This window comes from Batrachochytrium dendrobatidis (assembly GCF_000203795.2).
Source record: "Batrachochytrium dendrobatidis JAM81 unplaced genomic scaffold BATDEscaffold_10, whole genome shotgun sequence".
In the NCBI taxonomy this organism is placed as follows: Eukaryota; Fungi; Chytridiomycota; class Chytridiomycetes; order Rhizophydiales; genus Batrachochytrium; species Batrachochytrium dendrobatidis.
The window spans coordinates 584,303-603,010 of record NW_006281108.1 but is presented as its reverse complement, the minus strand read 5'-3'; the positions used below and the strand labels follow the sequence as shown (position 1 = coordinate 603,010).

Sequence of the window (18,708 nt, the reverse complement as noted above, 5' to 3'; positions counted from 1 at the left end):
GTGTACAACTGATTGATACAAGTGATATGGATGCATCATTCGGTGTTGTTGAATCAGATCATTGCTTGATTCTGTCAATGTGATCAAATGGATTACTACAAAACTGTGCATGCTCAAGTTGAATCAAGTATTGAATCGAGTATTGGATTGATATTTACACACAACCACAATTACAACCACAATTGCAATCAGCACAGTCTGAATATTAGACATTTGAACATCACATATCGAGTTGTGGATAAATGCGAGTTGGCATATTGGACTGTTTTTGTAGTTTATTAATGATTTGATTCACGACTGTTTGAATTCAAGGCTCAATATGGATTACAACTGGATTGTCGTTGTTTCCATTTGGGATGGTAAATCTGTCAATGTGTTGATTGATTCCTAGTCCATTGTCCAATCCATTGATCAGTAATTGTCCAAATAAGTTGTATCCGAGTCGAGTTGTCAATCAGAATACCATAACCTGACATCCAAACGATTATTCAAACGATTGTTGAAACCATCAATGATTGCCAGAATAAGCTTTACGACTCGACTGCAATAACCACCACAATCATGGTCAGGTTAGTATGTTGATCCGTCTACAAAGTTCCAATACTGCAACAGATTCAACATACTCTTGAAAGTGATGCACACCACATGGATCCAGCAAACCCACTGATGAATTGAACCAATCAATTGACCAATGACATGACTCGATATTGGACATCGAGTTGCACACAGTTGGTAAAAAGTCACCGACATGTTCAGATAGTCAAACCTTGACTACAGGTTGATATCATCACCCAACACACCAAATACAACACACAATCTGGACGACTACTGGATCATATTGTGGATATCAATCAACGTAGCTACTGGTTCCAAACAATCATGTACAACCATGTACAGTCATTACAGGACAATATGATACATTTATGAATAGCATGTTGTAATCAACACGAGTGGAGTTGTGCAATAGACTTGTCATGGTTTACAATGGTTTGATATGAACATGATGACTCGGACTCTATTCAGTCGGATCAACTCGACTACAATTGGTTGTGTATATTATGATTGACACGATCAGTTGTAGTTGAACTCGAATACAGATTGACTGTTGAATCACAATGCGTGGTATCAGCAACATGATGTGATATATAATGGAATGTATACGCTAACCTGACATGTGTCATGTAGTGTGTATTCGATCAATATGGGTATTAGTAATCAACAAGTCATACGATGTTTGTGTTCGAGTGATGGAATGAGTGCACCAATCCAGAATACGAGTCAACCATGACATATGATCATGATGTGTAGTCAATACAACTATATAGTGACAATCGATATTGATATAGCAACACATACCATGCAATGCCAACACAACAGTTGCAAGTCATTGATTATCAATGTGACATTGTGATTGCAACATGGACTGCATTGCATTGATTCAATTGATTGATTGAGTAATATGCAGTGATGGCTGATTGTGTCGAGTTGAATGCAAAATATCACCAAACCACAGCATGTTTGAATCATACCAATCAATTTCTACTTTGAAAAGCATGAAATATCATAGCATATATTGATGGCCATGTAATAGCCGAGTGTCAAGCCATATTACATAGGCTATGCGATATTATTTGAACATGCACTGATCTCCCAGGCTGTATCTCACCAACCCTTTTCAGGACTCAAAAGGGCGGGAAACTGCATAATCAATCAACTATATGATATTTGAATACACAAGCAGTATCAAAATCGAGGATTCTGGCGTTCAAGATGTTTAATTGAGTGCCCTAGTTTTTTATCAGTGTTTATTGAGAATACGTTGTAATGTGAAAGCCTATCATTAAGGGCGTATTGCTTTGACAATCCATCACTAACATGTTGCATTATGGAACTACTAGAATTCATATGAAATCAAGTTAAATGATGTGAGTAATAGCGTACATCATATCAACTAAGAGATTAGCTATTCTATAACTAATAAACAATCAGCCTTATTACTTCTCAACTGTCATTACACTCTTTGGCTGCCTATTCCCAACATGAATATATACACTTTTTTATGCAATAGTTTAGCCAAGATTGCGGATTATCATGTAAAGGGAGACTCTTTCAAAGTTTGACATTGATAACATCAATACCAACCCTGACAACAACATTGATTGCTCAAAATAACCATCCGAGTAACATGCTTAATATTATCCACTCGACGGATATAAATACGACACCAAACCGACGTGTCGAATGGCAATCATTACAACTTGCTCAACCAAACTAGTAAAATGAAACTATCAATTGCCGTACTGTCATCAATCCTTGCTATCTGCTCGGTCACCGTTTCCAATCCAGTTGATCCCAGCTCGACCACAAGTATCGAGCCTACTTCCACCTTATTTCCTGGTCTATATCATCAATATCTGTCTGACTGTCATCCATTTACGCTGAACGAAATAGTACTGATCAAACAGTACGCAGATGTCAAACATAAGCTCAATCAAGAAGCTGAAGAAATCGATTTAAAAGAGTCCAGGGTTGAAGAGCAAAAAGAATTGTTGGACGAGCAAAGGAGATCACTTAGACTTTTGCAAGGACATCCAACTTCAACAAATCAGAGCGTTCCAAATTATGAACTAAATATCTTTCAAACTCAATCTGGTATTGAAACCAGCCATACCACTCTTAAAAATCTTGAAGAAGAGTTGAGTGAATTATATGAGATCCATTTAAAAGTGCGTAAAGAATGGACCGAGTTACAATCGAAACTTTATGGTTATCTCGTGAAACATGGTACAACTGGAGTAATAGTCACTGGTGCGCCAAACCTGGAGCTATATCCCGAATTCATGAAATGCTTTGGTGTTTTCTACGATGGATCATCACAATGATTGCTACAATCCGAGCATGTGAAACTTTTCAAGATTCTGGTGTTCAACAACAACCTTCTCAATCATAGACTCGTCATATTGTTGCAACTCAAAATGGACCATCATCCAGGATATGTTGTAATGCAGCGTATATTGCATGTTGGTTTAATTGTCATTTGTCATATACTCGATGTCGTTCATTCAATAAACATCGTGTATTGCCAAACAATAGTGTATTATATTAATGACTTGATCATATTGCACCAATCAACTACCATGCATTGTATTGATTACTGCAGTGTCACTGCTGAATCCATGCAATTGTGTATATTTGTCATTTGGGGTTACCAGTCAACCCATTCCATTTGACACCAACTCATTGGTATCACTATACTATTTGATACGAATGATTCGGCTCGTTTTGATAATTTGACAATTTGACAGTATCCACAAACTCATGTTTAATATTCGCACATATTCGCACATATTCCATTGACATGCTACAAACTGACATTGGACGTCACATCACATTGTTTTGGTCTTGAATGGTACGATATGTATCAGCCGATGTTTTGTATTCACATCCACATCCAGTATATACAACAAATCTGTCCATAATTCAACATATCAACCATATTTGATTTGACAGTCACTTGTCACATTGTTGTGTACTTGCAATGATCAGTATCAATCATTTGCATGTAGTCTGCTGTCTAGTGTAATGTATGCAGTATGATCACATAACATGTCATCTGGTCATATAGCATACACCACAACCACAACCGGAAACATCGATCGTCGTCCCAATCAATATCAACAGTTGCATCAAACAAATGCACAATCCACAACTCGGCAAGTGCAATGCATACAACTACAGCATGTGTATACAAATACCGATCGTGTCCAACTATAAGCTATGTATATTGAAACCATTGGATAGTATGTCCGACACGTCATTGACATTGATAATCAAGTAGTATTGTAAGTGACCCTATGCATGCAACAGATTTACATGGTTGACATGTTTGTGTTGGCTGTATCAATACGACTATCATCAATATATACTTGCAGTGATAAATATCAACATGCAATGTATCCAGTGATCGTATACTGGTCAATTGGTGCAATATGATCAAACATACTAACAAAGTGTGAACCATCATATACTTGCAACAGTATATCATATCGCGCATCCAATGTCATTACAATATTGTTGGAATATCCAGACGGATACTCTTAAGCGGTAACCTGTGGCAAAGCTAGTTCTAAAAAGCGCCAAACTTAAACACAAGTTAAATCCTTTCATCACCAAAAATCCATGTGCACAGTAACTCCATTACACTCATTTCTAGGACTCGAGCTCTCTATAAACGGGTAGACGATGCCATTATTAAATTTACTAACTCCAGAAATCAACACTATTGGTTGTAACTCTCGTTTACAACCTCTCATCATCAAACGTGTTAATTGTTCGTATCACAAGACACAAACAATCAACTACTATAAAAGCTAGAATGCTTACTCTTATCAATAAATAACTCTTCAAACTATTTCATCTGTCCAACTACTTTATCACACCTTTTCACTACTCTTGAAAAGACTAAGTTTGCTGGTCTTGATTTAAAGTGCAACTTCCTCTTACACTTCTGATTTGTTCTCTTCTGATAACTACTAACAGTTACAGATTATATTCTACTTTTTTACATTATACTATTCTACATACAAAACAAATCACGAAGCTCGAAATATTCTGACAAATGGACCACTAAATAACAGTGTTGGTGTGTAATAGACAGTTGCATTACTGACATGTGTCATGATTGTTGTTGAATTAGATTGCGATCGTATCCGTGATTCAGAATACAACAAATGTGTTTACAGAGTTGTATTGACAATATTGACAGTCAAACACAATACATGAATATGGGTTCAAACTTGGTGACCATACAATGTATGATTACTAAGAGTGCACAAGGTGTAGATTCAACATTATAGTCTGATTGTGTGTCATATTATGATCGTTGTATATCAAACACGCAATACAGTCAATGTGTAGTAACCATTGTATATGTAATCATTGTATATTGCATGATGAATATCAAAGTGATCCATTTTACATGAATACGGTTGTAAAACAAAGCGTTTGCGGTTAAACAACACTCATGAAGGGTGTGCTTTTCAATATACCTGATCAAAGGGTCGTAAAAGCATAATTCAATCGACACGATCATCAAATTGATCAATATGATATTATGGCTAGGGAGCAGCATACTATGGTTTGATAGTAAACCACTACAAGCAATCAAGTAACCCTGTATAATTGGTTAACCTATAAGGGTTAGGGTTGGTTTGCTATACAAAACATACAAATACAATCGATTACGCTCAGTTTTATAATCGACACCAATCTCGACACTCTACTTTTGTATTAATCGTTTAAACCCATTGACCAGTCTGATGAGATTGGTTGATATTCTATTCGTGCTGAGTGCGGCAGCAACCGCTAATGCAATATTGATACCGACTGATAACAATGGTTCACCACAAGCATCAGGCACTTCCAGTCAAGTGTCTGGTCCAACTGATGAACCTAATCCAGACACTTCCGACGACTGGCAAGAAGTAATGGATGAGCTTGATTTAAGCATTTTCAGTCAAGACCAACAACAACCAATGGATGAATCCAGTTCAGGCACTTCCAGTCAAGTGTCTGGTTCAACCAATGAGCCTATTCCACAAATTCCTGACGAAGACTGGCAAGAAATAATGGATATAATTCATTCAAAAAAACCCAACCAAGACCAACAGCAACCAATTGATGAGCTCAGTTCAGACATTTTCAACCAAGTATCTGGTTCAATCAATGAGCCTATTCCACAAATTCCCGACGAAGACTGGCAGGAAATAATGGATATAATTAATTCAAGCACTTCCAACCAAGACCAGCAACAACCAATGAACGAAGCTGATTCTTCCAGTACTAGTTCAAGTCGAATGATTATATTGAACGAAAAATATCAGAAAACCTTTGATCGCATGAGAAAAAGACTCGCGTCATCTATAGAAATACGAAACAAAAAACGCCAAGAATATCATAAATTTATGACTTTTGGATACAGGAAATGGTCGGCGTTAGCAATGGGCAAAGATATATCCGAACCAAGGCACAGTCCAGAGGATGAAATCCGATTGAAACAAGAGTATGTAGCGGCAAGGAATAAAGTATACGGTGCCAGACAAGAATTGAAAAAGTTTACGGAAAAGCATGGTTTAGAATTTCAAGAACCGAAAGCAGATTCAGATTGATGATGTGCCAATAAATTTGATTTTGAATAAATTTAAACTTTCTGATGTTAAAGCAATCCGACATTGACCGTTTACGTACAGTTCAAATGATTAGTGTGTATCTGTTGTAATACCCAAGCAGGATATCTCTAAGCTTTAATCATTAACAAGCAAGCACTAGTACTTGCATTGCACACTCCCTAATTTATCCAAGATCAAATAAAAATAGTCTCTCAAATAACTCTGAAACTATTTATTAATCTCATATCTATTTTGTTGATTCAACTCATTTGACAACTTCCTGATTATCGTCCAAGCTCTCTTTTGACCAATCTTTTGTATAGCAGCAAATTACATTACATTATACATATTGAAAGACTCGTATCTTTCAGTTTGTTTTACTTTTACAATAAAAACCTATACTCATTAATAAAAACAATGTGATGTGACGTTCAATGTCAGTCTGTAGTATGTCAATGGAATATGTGCGAATATGTGCGAATATTAAACATGGGTTTGTGGATACTGTCAAATTATCAAAACCAACCGGATCATTCGTATCATTTGGATCAAATAGTCCAGTGGTACCAATGAGTTGGTGTCAAATGGAATGGGTTGACTGGTAACCCCAAATGACAAATATACACAATCGCATGGATTCAGCAATGACACTGCAGTAATCAATACAATGCATGGTAATTGATTGGTGCAATATGATCAAACCATAAATATAATACACTATGGTTTGGCAATACAGGATGTTTATTGAATGAACGACATCGAGTATATGACAAATGACAATTAAACCAACATGCAATATACGCTGCATTACAACATATCCTGGATGATGGTCCATTTTGAGTTGCAACAATATGACGAGTCTATGATTGAGAAGGTTGTTGTTGAACACCAGAATCTTGGAAAGTTGCACCATGCTCGAATTGTGGCAATCACTGTGATAAGCGATTGTAGAAATACTTGAAGCAATCCTGATATACGTAAAATGATTTTGGTTGACCATCATCACCATCCGGTGTTACTCCAAACGAAGAATGGCTTGTAAGTTTTTTTGCCAACTCTTTACTTTCCTCCGTCCTATCCGAAAGTCTCGAAACGTAATCCTCTACAGTATATTGAAGTCTTATACAACGTTGACGAGACTCCTCATAGTTGTCTTGAGCAGAACTCAATTTCCGACTCGGAGCTTGAATCATATTTTCGAGGTCTTCCCTCTCTTTAGTAAGCAGTCCTGTTTGAATAACAAGCTCAAAACGTCTATCTTCAAGTAGTTTAAACGCTTTTACAGATTTAACCCGAGCTTTTGCAATTTCTTCCATCAACGACAGTTCAGTAGTATCGAGTCGATCGCAATATCCCCCAAGTACATTTGTGCTAGGAGAAAGCGCACGGAGAACTTCACCAGCTGAAGCTCCGCTTGAAGAGGCTGTCGGAGTGCTAGCTTCAGCACTCATGGTCGAACTGGGATCAACTGGATTGGCAATCGTAACCGAACAGACAGCAAGGATTGATGACAGTACGGCAATTGATAGTTTCATTGTATTGGTTTGGTTAGGCAAGTTGTAATGATTGTTGCTCAATACGTCGGTTTGGTGTCGTATTTGTATACATTATTAGATTGATAATATTAAAAGCATATTCCTTGAATGACCGTCCTAAGGGATTTGTGTTGTCGGGGTTAGCATTGATTTGCTGTTATGAATGTCAACATAACTTTAAAGGGATCCCCTTTATACAATTGCCCATTGCTTGATTTAAACCCTGATATCAGGGTTAGTGACCAGAGTATATTGTCGCACTATAATGCCGCTACACAATATATTACAGGTGATATCATTACATGATGGTACACAATAAATGCTGTACATCCACTCCATTTATGTTGCAAACACTCTGGACCTCATCTGTTCAACAACACATTGTCACCAATATAATAGTATGTGACATGATCATATTGCACCAATCGACCAATATACGATCACTGGACACACCACACGTTGATGTTTACCACTGTATATGTGTGGTGTATATTGGTTATAGTCCATGATATCAACGAGTTTATGCATACTGCTTACACCACACACATCAAACCAATTCAGTGGTATGCAAGTGTTGCAGTTTGACCAAATCACAATCATCCAATATTGTCGACTGTTCAACTCGTTGACATTCAAACCGTGCCATCACTAGTCACAATATAATGGTTGACTGGTTCGTTTGATTGACCTGACATTGACACTTTGCAAACCTCGACTTGATTCATCAACTTGGATATTCATATAATATTGGGTTTGTATCATCACGTTGGACTCGTTATCAAACACCTTGATGTGTCCATGCAACTCAAACTTGATATACACACATTAGTTACTGTTTGACATGACTGGGTCGATCATACATACCAGACAATGCAACTGTATTAGTTACATGATACAATCAATCATGGTTGGTTCATCACCATCAAATATCAAATGCTGATCACGTATACATTGATTTGTAATTGCATGGTCCGTTGGCAATACACACTATGATATGCTTGACAAGTTGTTGATTTGCAGTAATCAGATGTGCATCACCTGTAACATTGGATGCAATTGACGAGTTGTAACCGCCAATCAACAAGCATCGATATGTTGGTGATTGTATTGACTACATGATTGGTATTGATTAGCTGTCATGATCGATTGGTGAACAATACAATCCACATTGATTATGACGTGTTGCAACTAGTTGATATATGCAGACTCGACTGATAATCGAGTATATGTTGATGAGTAACTCTGTCACTGTTGGTTTGAGTTGGTCATTGCTACTGCTTGTATATGCATTGTATTCATGTGTGATGTATTGGATATCGGTGTTGTGTATGTTGAACCTGCTGGATAATATATTGTCATGTTGCATCAAATCGCACCACATTTAGACTGCAATCATTGATTTGTTGGTTTAATGATCGACTCGACTCACATTCGACTGTAATGACCACAAATATGCATTGCTGATTGACACGCATATATCGACATGTATCAAACTCGGACATGGTGTATATCAGCTGCATATACCAATCACTGATGCAATTGATGATGATCGATTAGTCAATCAATTCGATATCAACACCAATGTCAGTTCATTGCCACATGGATACTTGCAGTTGTGACTTGTATTCAGTCAGTAATATTGGTTCATGTAGTATATTGTATAGTCAACCATGCACATGCACATGCATGTCATTGTCAATTGATGGTCGTTTGTAAACAACTTGTGGGAAACTTGCAAATATTACAATCATGGTGATTGCTTGAATGTCGATACCAAGCCATGCGTTTGATGGTCATTTACTGTTCAGTTTACTGTTCAACAATGCAAATGGTCGTTGTCTACCAATCAGTCGAGTCGTAGACATGAACTGCACATTGTGCGTATCGCTTTGTTCATGACCAAACTGTAACAATGTGCACTTTGCATTGAGTTTGAACTGCAATCTGCGACTTGTACGCATTATGATGCATTGTTTCAATATTCATGTTGCATTCATCAACATCAACGTGCAGTGTCAATCTGATGTTTGGTGTTGATGTTGTGTTGATATTCCAACAACACTGAATATCGCAAATCAGGTCAGTATTGACCCATGTGATAATAATCCATGGACAGTCAGTTGTACCAAACTGTTGTACAAACATATTGACATTCGATCGATTGAAAGTAGTATAGATAGAACACCCGATGATACCAGCTTTTTAACCGACACTTACTGCTAAATCATGTACAAAGTTGTCAAAACATAAATTATTCGCAGAAAGGAATTCAAGTCAAAAGTATTAGGGTAGAATAGTCAATAGCTTTGCTTGTAATTCATAATAAATACGAGCTATTTGTGCCAGACTCATACTTGATGCCTCGAATTGGATACAATGGGTAGTTTTTAACCAGTACTAAGTGTTAATATACACATCAGACTGGGTTTAGCTGGGTCTTGTTGTAAGAATGATAGAGTATAAAATCAAACCATTGACAAGTACGTGTTTATCGAGTACGAGTCTTTATATTTCCAATCAACTCTTCCAAATGTGATATTGTGTCTTGCAATGCCAAAATGGATTCAAATCTGCTTGATTACACTATGCATTTGGACATCATTGCTGATCTGTTGAATTTCACGCTTTCTTTGATCATCTTTTTGATACTCTAGCATATTCCATTCATAATTGTGTCTAGCCTCCAACTCTTGGTCCTGGCTCATCCTCGGTTGTTTTTTTCAATACCATTGATTGGGAATAAAACCAGAATCAACCCGCTGTTTATCACGTATGGCTATTTGATTCAATCCAGTTGCAAACAATTCTTTGTAAGAGTATACTTTCTGGTACTCCTTGTATAATACCAGCATCTCTTGAAACAGCTGCTTTTGTGCTTGTAACAATCCCTGCAGTGTTTCGTCAGCTGGGAGTTTGATTCAAGTTTGAAACCCGAGACTATTGATCGGACAAATCCAATGTCAACCAAACTGCTGTACAGTTTGGCAGTCAATTGATTGATCATAATTGTAAGCAACAAAACAACTTTTATTTGCAAAAGAAAAAGGAAAATGCAGTTTGTTCTTGAATCAAAATATTAGTTTCAAAACTGTATGGTGAAAAACAGTCTTGAGATATGCAATTATTTACAAGAAACTATAGGTTTCAAAACCAAAGCGATTAAATTACACGATTGGGAAGTTCCTGACAATGAAAGTGGTCATTTCCACAAAGTGAGGTTTGTTGTCCAATGGAACCCATACGATATTATTCACCTTTAAGAAATCAAACGCCGTGTGTTGTGTAGAACGAGGTCGAGAAACAGAGTTAGGATTAGCGTTATGCAGCCAATAAAAATCATTAATTCTAGTCTACATACCTTATTGATGAGATGGTTTAAACGTCAAAACAAATCGAGTCAACTTCTTAACACTCGCAATAGTATCGTTTTGTGACAACACTTGACCATCTGTTCCGTGGTAGCTTTGGCGTGTAAAACAGGCAAAACGATCAGGAGGTACAACAAAATACAGTTCTGGTTTTGACGGATTACCAAGTATTTCCAAAACACCACAAATCCCAGTCTGTTTGCAAGGATGATCTTTGGCACCGGTCATTTGGAAAAGTAGATTTGGCTTGATGAACGAATCAACAGATTCAAAAATATTGCTAATGGGACGGAAATAGCAATTCGTTGCGTCTTGAACTTGAGAATTGTTGGACAATAACAAAGTACTAAGATCCATCGGCAGTTGAAGTGTAGACTCCAGCTTGGTACGTAAATCACGAATCTTGAATGAACCACCTTTAGCGATGACTGTATGAGCGTGCTTTTTGAATAATTCCCTATTAAGTTGACCAGTTTCACCAATTTCTCGAGTAACAGAAACAAATCTGATAAGATGATCTCGGTCTCTGGCATAGACACGGTTGTAAATTTCATCAACCACATAGTCAAAAGCAAACTGATAAGGACCACTGTGGAAGCCATCCTTGACTGATCTATGAATCAAACAACTTGAAGCGTCTAGGTTTTCACCATATTTACCAAAAGACTTGACAACTGAATCGATATTGGAAATATTTAAAGCTTTGTCGAGAAAATCCTGTTGTTCTTTTACCAATGCATATTTAAGAACATAACGAGCAATTCCTCCCCACTTCAAATACAGACTTTGTACCAATTCTTGTGGGACTGTAGGAAACAGCATTGAGCGACAGGAATGCAATTCTTCTTTTGACCACACTGGCATATACCGAATGTCGCAGGACCCCTTGCAAAACCGATGCCAAATTTCCCAACGAGGTAAAGTAACAAGAATGGTCTTGGCATCAACATCAACAGGTGCCGAGCCATCAACAATGTAGAATGTTGACGAGGAATCCAAGATTTGCCAAAAAGCATGCTTTCCTCCTTCGAATAACCATTGGGAGTAAGCAGATATCTTTTTTGATCAACTCCACTCTCATACACGACTGTAGCACCAGAGCGAGCAAGATGCAACAGCAAAAAGTAACCAAAATATGTCTTGCCAATTCCAAGATTTCCAAGGATGATCAAATGACGTATATCAGCAGATTGCACAATAGATAGTGATTTTTCAAAAAGTTTAGGATAACAAGGACGGATGTAAATGGATGATCCAATTGAATGGTTTCCAAGGATGAATACGTCTGCTGGAAGTTGGACAACAGTGTTTCCTTCAAGAGGGTTAGGGTAGTTTGTGAAAGCAGTCCAAAAATCCAGTAGTGCGGGTGAGGCTGCTGCAGATGTTGGAACTAGGTCAGTTTGAGTAGGTTGTCTTGAAGGTGGAGGGTAAACACCAATGACAACACAAGAACCATCTTGAGTAAAGTATTCTTGAGGAAGGGAGTTGAATAAGGCTCAGGTGTTGATTAGTTGGTCCTTGTTACTGTTGGTGTAGAGTTGCAGTTGAGGAGCATCAATGTCAGCCATAGCAGGACCATACTCTGCTTTGATAGCATCCTGAACGTCACTCGGGTCTTCAAAGTCAGTCACATCGATTTCAGTAGAAATAGTGCCATATTCAACATTGAGGAATCGTTTTGGCATTTTATGAAAAGAAAAAGAGTAAAAAAGCAATTTATTTGTCAAATTGTAAAACAAAAATCGACTTTTTAATCGAGTCAAAATAACAAAATTTTGGGATATTTCAAGACAATTCACACGATTTAAATATTTGGAAATTAGTCAAATTTACACCAGAATTAATGTCTCATTAATGTGAGACATTACTAGTGTGAGAGTGTTGACTTGCATTGTGTGAGACATTAGTAGTGTGTGAATGTGAGACATTTCTGAATAGTTTAACAATCAAAAACCATCAACAATGACGTTTGAACTGGAATTCACATGACTTTCTTGTCTCCTATTTTATAAACACACTCACTTCCTTGTTAATAAACAACATAATCGAATATTGATCCATTCTTTCGTATCTTCAATCAACTGCAACACACTTGCCAATAATGACAACCATCAATATGCCATCATATGTTCACGATCTTCAAATCTGAAAGTATTCACAAACCCATGTTTAATATTCGCACATATTCGCACATATTCCATTGACATGCTACAAACTGACATTGGACGTCACATCACATTGTTTTGGTCTTGAATGGTACGATATGTATCAGCCGATGTTTTGTATTCACATCCACATCCAGTATATACAACAAATCTGTCCATAATTCAACATATCAACCATATTTGATTTGACAGTCACTTGTCACATTGTTGTGTACTTGCAATGATCAGTATCAATCATTTGCATGTAGTCTGCTGTCTAGTGTAATGTATGCAGTATGATCACATAACATGTCATTTGATGATATAGCATACACTACAACCACAACCGGAAACATCGATCGTCGTCCCAATCAATATCAACAGTTGCATCCAACAAATGCACAATCCACAACTCGGCAAGTGCAATGCATACAACTACAGCATGTGTATACAAATACCGATCGTGTCCAACTACAAACTATGTATATTGAAACCATTGGATAGTATGTCCGACACGTCATTGACATTGATAATCAAGTAGTATTGTAAGTGACCCTATGCATGCAACAGATTTACATGGTTGACATGTTTGTGTTGGCTGTATCAATACGACTATCATCAATATATACTTGCAGTGATAAATATCAACATGCAATGTATCCAGTGATCGTATACTGGTCAATTGGTGCAATATGATCAAACATACTAACAAAGTGTGAACCATCATATACTTGCAACAGTATATCATATCGCGCATCCAATGTCAATGCAATATATCAACTCACTCGATATGGTTGGTATCAATCGTTGCAGTCGTCAAGTGTCGTCATTGGTCATGCATGTACCAGTTGTGTGTGGTTGACATGCACTCGAATGCAACACCATCAACATACACTGTGACATTTGCCATCAACTATAACTGGTGTGGACTGCAATTGATTGTACACGGTAGTTTGATATCGATTGCAGTTGTTGATTGATGCTCAACAATGTTGTAATGTTGAGTGACTGGATCAAATTGCAGTGTATATACAATGAGTCATACAACGAGTTGCTCGAGTGATACAATGTAATGGAGTGGAATGAATGCATCAATCCAGAATACGAGTCAACCATGACATATGATCATAATGTGTGGTTGATACAACTATATAGTGATAATCGATGTTGATATAATAGCACACAACATGAAATGCCAACACAACAGTTGCAAGTCACTGATCATCAACGTGACATTGTGGCTGCAACATGGACTGCATTGGATTGATTCAGTTGATTGATTGAATTACCGAGTAATGTGCAGTGATGATTGATTGTGTCGAGCTTAATCAAAGTGATTACTAAACCACGACATATTGAATCATGCCAATCACTTGCCATTTTGAAAGGCATAAAATATTACAACACATTGGTAATCAGCTAATAGCTGAATGTCAAAGTCATTACATATAGCTATGTAATACTATTCTGAATATGTACCCGACTGTGTTTTGATTCACCAGCCGTTTTTAGGGTATAAAAGAGTGAAACTGCATAATCAACTACCCATACGATACCTGAATACACAAACAGCGGTTTAATCAAGATTACAAACCCTCATAAAGGAATGTCCCTTTAAAGTTTAAAATTGATAACAACACTAGTCCCTTAGGACGGTCATTCAAAAAGCACACTAATACTACCCATCCAACAATAGATATAAATACAATCTAAACCCAACGTGTTGAACGACAATCGTTCACAACTTGTTTAAGCAAATCAGTAAAATGAAATTATCAATCGCTGTATTGGCATCAGTTTTAGTCGCTTGCTCGGTTACTACAGCCAATCCAATTCTTCCCAGTTCGACTACAAATGCTGAGTATAGCACTTCAACCGGCATTCCCAGTTCGACTACAAATGCTGAATATAGCACCTCAACGGACATTCCCAGTTCGACTACAAATGCTGAATTTAGCACCTCAACGGACATTCCCAGCGCACAAGTCACAGCTTCAATTGATTTTAGTAAATTTTCAAAAGAGGTTCTAGATTTGATTAAAGAATACGCAAAGACGGGGAAAGATTATGACAATGCAAAGATAATGCATGACATGCTACAGATTCAAAAACAGGGCCAGGAAATGATAATAAGCCAGCTACGTGAAAAATATTACAAGTCTTTAGATAAATATCAGAAGAGTGGTCTTCCAAGGCATAGGGATATATTCAAGATGGTTGAAGTTGAGTTTGACAAACAAGCAAGAATTCTTATCGACCTTGTAAAAAAGCATTCAAACTCCAAATGTCGTCATATGGATTGGAAATTGACTGGAATAAAATCACTACTTGTGGAGCACCTGTTTGGGAAAAATCTGAATCAACCAGTTGACTACTACATGAAACTTTTGGAATCAGATCCCAGGTTTATGGAACTCGTCAACTCATTTCGCAGTTCTGTGCCAAGCCAACAGTCAGGATCCGAGCAAGCATCTACTAGTGGAATCCAGGATCAACCACAACACCACGAAAGTTTGCCCTCGTCATCGAATGAAACGCCAACAGATCAGTCCATTCAAACATTATCCAGTACGCAGGGAATCTTTTCTCGACTTTTTTCTAGTGCATGGGGTTTTTTTTCTGGATCTTGTGCACAGAACACTTCCAAATCATTTTCGAGTCAATCTGATTCGGACGATTCATCTGATTTGAACGACCCATCTGATTTGAACGACCCATCTGATTTAAACGACCCATCTGATTCGGACAATTCATCTGATGAATCAGACGATTGATTTGATTGCTAATCTGAACTGGTTTCAGTCGAGTTCATTGTATTTTTGCTTGAATACAATAAAATACAATAAATTTGTATGTGCATGCATTATATCTGATCATTGTACACGGTTTTGGTTGGTATGGTATCATATTGTACATTGACACTTGTATTTCCAATACAATACAGTTGATTGTATATTGCATAGTTGTACACATTGATGATGTTGGCATGCATGTGTGTATCGTGTCGATATGATATTGCTTGACATGCTGCAAGCGACTCTTTGGAACCATTATGCTTTTTGATTCAGTCATTAATACTTGCAAAGCGTTGGTCAATACTTTGATTTCAAATTACCAATTGATATGATGCTACACGAACAACATATTCGTCATGTTCAACACTACAAATATCTGGATGTTGTATTTCACAAACCACTGTATCACACCATATGTTTGAACTATAATCAGGTTGCTGTATCCAATACCATGTTGGTTGTGTTCAATTCTTGCAAACCACCAACTCACAATCAACTTTCGGACACGAATATTCTTGGCAGTCATTCTATTAATGATCATGTATGCACTGGATCTGGTTGGTGATGACTTGATCTGCATACACAGTCAACAGTCAACAACGGTGTGCGACACACATTGAATGCAGCAAATCCATGACTGTCAACCCCTTGTTGTTGAAATGGGTTCAGATCGCCATCAGCTCACTCACTCGTTGCACCGATGTGATTGCATGATCAATATGACACAAACCAAACCACATTCGAATATATATGTTCCAGTCATGTGCATGGTGTATCGATTGTCAACTCACAATGTCAACTCCAATACATTCCACCATGATTATGGTCACATCACACCATGCTGATGTATGTCGATCGGTATCACATTGCAAACGACTGTCATCCAATGACTGCAATGCAATACCGTGCATGTATTGTGACTGATACGCTGTGCACCATCAGCCAGTGTGCAACTGTCACTCGATATATCGAGTCTGATATGCAACAACATGCTGTGTTTACCATGATCATGTTTTTGATCAATCTCGGACTCATGATACATGATTTGTCATGTTGGATCGTGTGGATGTGTCATGGACTGCAATTTAGTTGCAGACACACATATGTTTGACATTGACTGATGCATACTGTGCAACGACTGATCGGTGCAGGTATAATTGCACACTTGGTGGTATTGTGCATTATGGTTGTTTGACAATGTATGAATGCTGGATTGGTCGGTTATATGCAACCCATTTGAATCGACCTATTTGGACAAACACTCGATGTAACTGACAACAATGTGTATACATGGCTGTTGGATCAGTCGAGTTTGTGCTGATACTGCCATACATGAGTTGGTCAACAAACTTGTAGCACTGCCAAAATACACTCGTATGGTTTGCTTGCATGAGATAATCTTGTGGTTTAACACCCAAGTTTATTTTACAGTCGTATTCAAAACAACGTCGTATTGACATAATGCAATATAAATGTATATGACAATCTACATAACCCAATGCATTATACAGTGGCAAGAGTTTGAATACAGTCGGTACGTGGTTTGCTCAATGAAATAACATCATCAAATACAAGAGCTGCTGCATCACGCGGTGTAAGGAAGTTGGGAAGGTTAAATAGTTTTTTGAGAGTAGCTGGGATCGACGAGTGTTCAAAGAAACGACTCGTGTCGTCAGAGTGATAAACTGCACCCTTGCTGACATATGGTGAAATGATGATTGTTGGTACACGAGGACCAAGACGGTCAAACTGGAAATCTCCAACATTCGAGTCGGGATTGATATTGTCGGGTCGAGGAACACATGTTGGTGGTGCAACATGATCGTAAAAACCACCATTTTCATCATATGTCAGTACAAATACAGTGTTTTTCCATTGAGGACCGGCACGAATGGCTTCGTATATGTCTTTGACATATTGCTCGCCAGCATGCAGGTTGTTTGGAGGATGATTGTCGTTTTTGAGCCAATCAGGATCAATAAACGAGTATTGGGGTAGTGAACCGGCTCTGGCATCTTCAAAAAACGTGCTCATGTTTTTGATTCTCATCCAGTTGTAAATGTTGCGCAGATTGCGGTACAACAGTGGTGTAGACTTGAGTTGAGGAGAATAGAACTTGTACGAGTTTCCATGATTGGCCATATTTTCGTAGATTGTACGGCACGGAACACCAAGAAAAGCACCATTGTTGGCAGTATAGCCAGCAGCAGTAGCACAATGGAAGAAATGACGATTGGGATAAGTTGGTCCAGGAACAGATGCTATAGATATGAACAATATTAATTTACAGCCGACAACATGCAGTCATTAAGCTTGCATGACTTGGTTGGCAGTTGGCGTGTCATCTTGCACTCCACAAATCCTTGTTGAGCAAATCTGTCATGATTGGCTAATCACTTTATACTATATTGCTTATTTTAGACTGTAAATTTTGGTGTTTTCGACTCGTTGGTAATCTCCGCTGTCGACTTTGTCACAGCTGATTGACATTGTCTTACTCCAGAACCCTGATCACACACCCTCATTATCAACGGTCATCAAAACCCTATTTAAGTGTATGCAGCCAATATGCTTTGACCTGAGTACTCAGGAATCTTGAAAAGGGCGAGCTTATTTCGGATATTTGAATGATTGCGATGTTAGGATTTAGGGTGATCGTTTCAATGTGTTTTACACATTTAAATGGTCATCATCCCCAA

At 37.8% G+C, this 18,708-nt stretch overlaps 6 protein-coding genes across 6 annotated transcripts; 3 read left to right on the top strand and 3 right to left on the bottom strand.

Annotated features, from left to right (window-relative positions):
• Positions 1–2,279: 2,279 nt before the first annotated feature.
• On the top strand, positions 2,280–2,882 carry BATDEDRAFT_26606 (uncharacterized protein; the record flags this gene model as incomplete). Its single annotated transcript, XM_006680650.1, has 1 exon — positions 2,280–2,882. The coding sequence occupies one exon, from the start codon at positions 2,280–2,282 to the stop codon at positions 2,880–2,882; it is 603 nt and encodes a 200-aa protein (XP_006680713.1).
• A 2,934-nt stretch (positions 2,883–5,816) lies between these two features.
• BATDEDRAFT_26605 (uncharacterized protein) lies at positions 5,817–6,167 on the top strand (the record flags this gene model as incomplete). The annotated part of the gene is made up of 1 exon (XM_006680649.1): positions 5,817–6,167. The coding sequence occupies one exon, from the start codon at positions 5,817–5,819 to the stop codon at positions 6,165–6,167; it is 351 nt and encodes a 116-aa protein (XP_006680712.1).
• A 929-nt stretch (positions 6,168–7,096) lies between these two features.
• On the bottom strand, positions 7,097–7,702 carry BATDEDRAFT_90684 (uncharacterized protein; the record flags this gene model as incomplete). The annotated part of the gene is made up of 1 exon (XM_006680808.1): positions 7,097–7,702. One exon carries the CDS (start codon positions 7,700–7,702, stop codon positions 7,097–7,099), a length of 606 nt encoding a protein of 201 aa, XP_006680871.1.
• Positions 7,703–11,061: 3,359 nt separating this feature from the next.
• On the bottom strand, positions 11,062–12,755 carry BATDEDRAFT_26603 (uncharacterized protein; the record flags this gene model as incomplete). The annotated part of the gene is made up of 3 exons (XM_006680648.1): positions 11,062–12,095; positions 12,167–12,541; positions 12,596–12,755. 3 exons carry the CDS (start codon positions 12,753–12,755, stop codon positions 11,062–11,064), a joined length of 1,569 nt encoding a protein of 522 aa, XP_006680711.1.
• Positions 12,756–14,980: 2,225 nt separating this feature from the next.
• BATDEDRAFT_90563 (uncharacterized protein) lies at positions 14,981–15,988 on the top strand (the record flags this gene model as incomplete). The annotated part of the gene is made up of 1 exon (XM_006680885.1): positions 14,981–15,988. The coding sequence occupies one exon, from the start codon at positions 14,981–14,983 to the stop codon at positions 15,986–15,988; it is 1,008 nt and encodes a 335-aa protein (XP_006680948.1).
• Positions 15,989–17,512: 1,524 nt separating this feature from the next.
• BATDEDRAFT_90681 (uncharacterized protein) lies at positions 17,513–18,547 on the bottom strand (the record flags this gene model as incomplete). The annotated part of the gene is made up of 2 exons (XM_006680807.1): positions 17,513–18,270; positions 18,529–18,547. The coding sequence occupies 2 exons, from the start codon at positions 18,545–18,547 to the stop codon at positions 17,513–17,515; spliced, it is 777 nt and encodes a 258-aa protein (XP_006680870.1).
• Between the last annotated feature and the right edge of the window lie 161 nt (positions 18,548–18,708).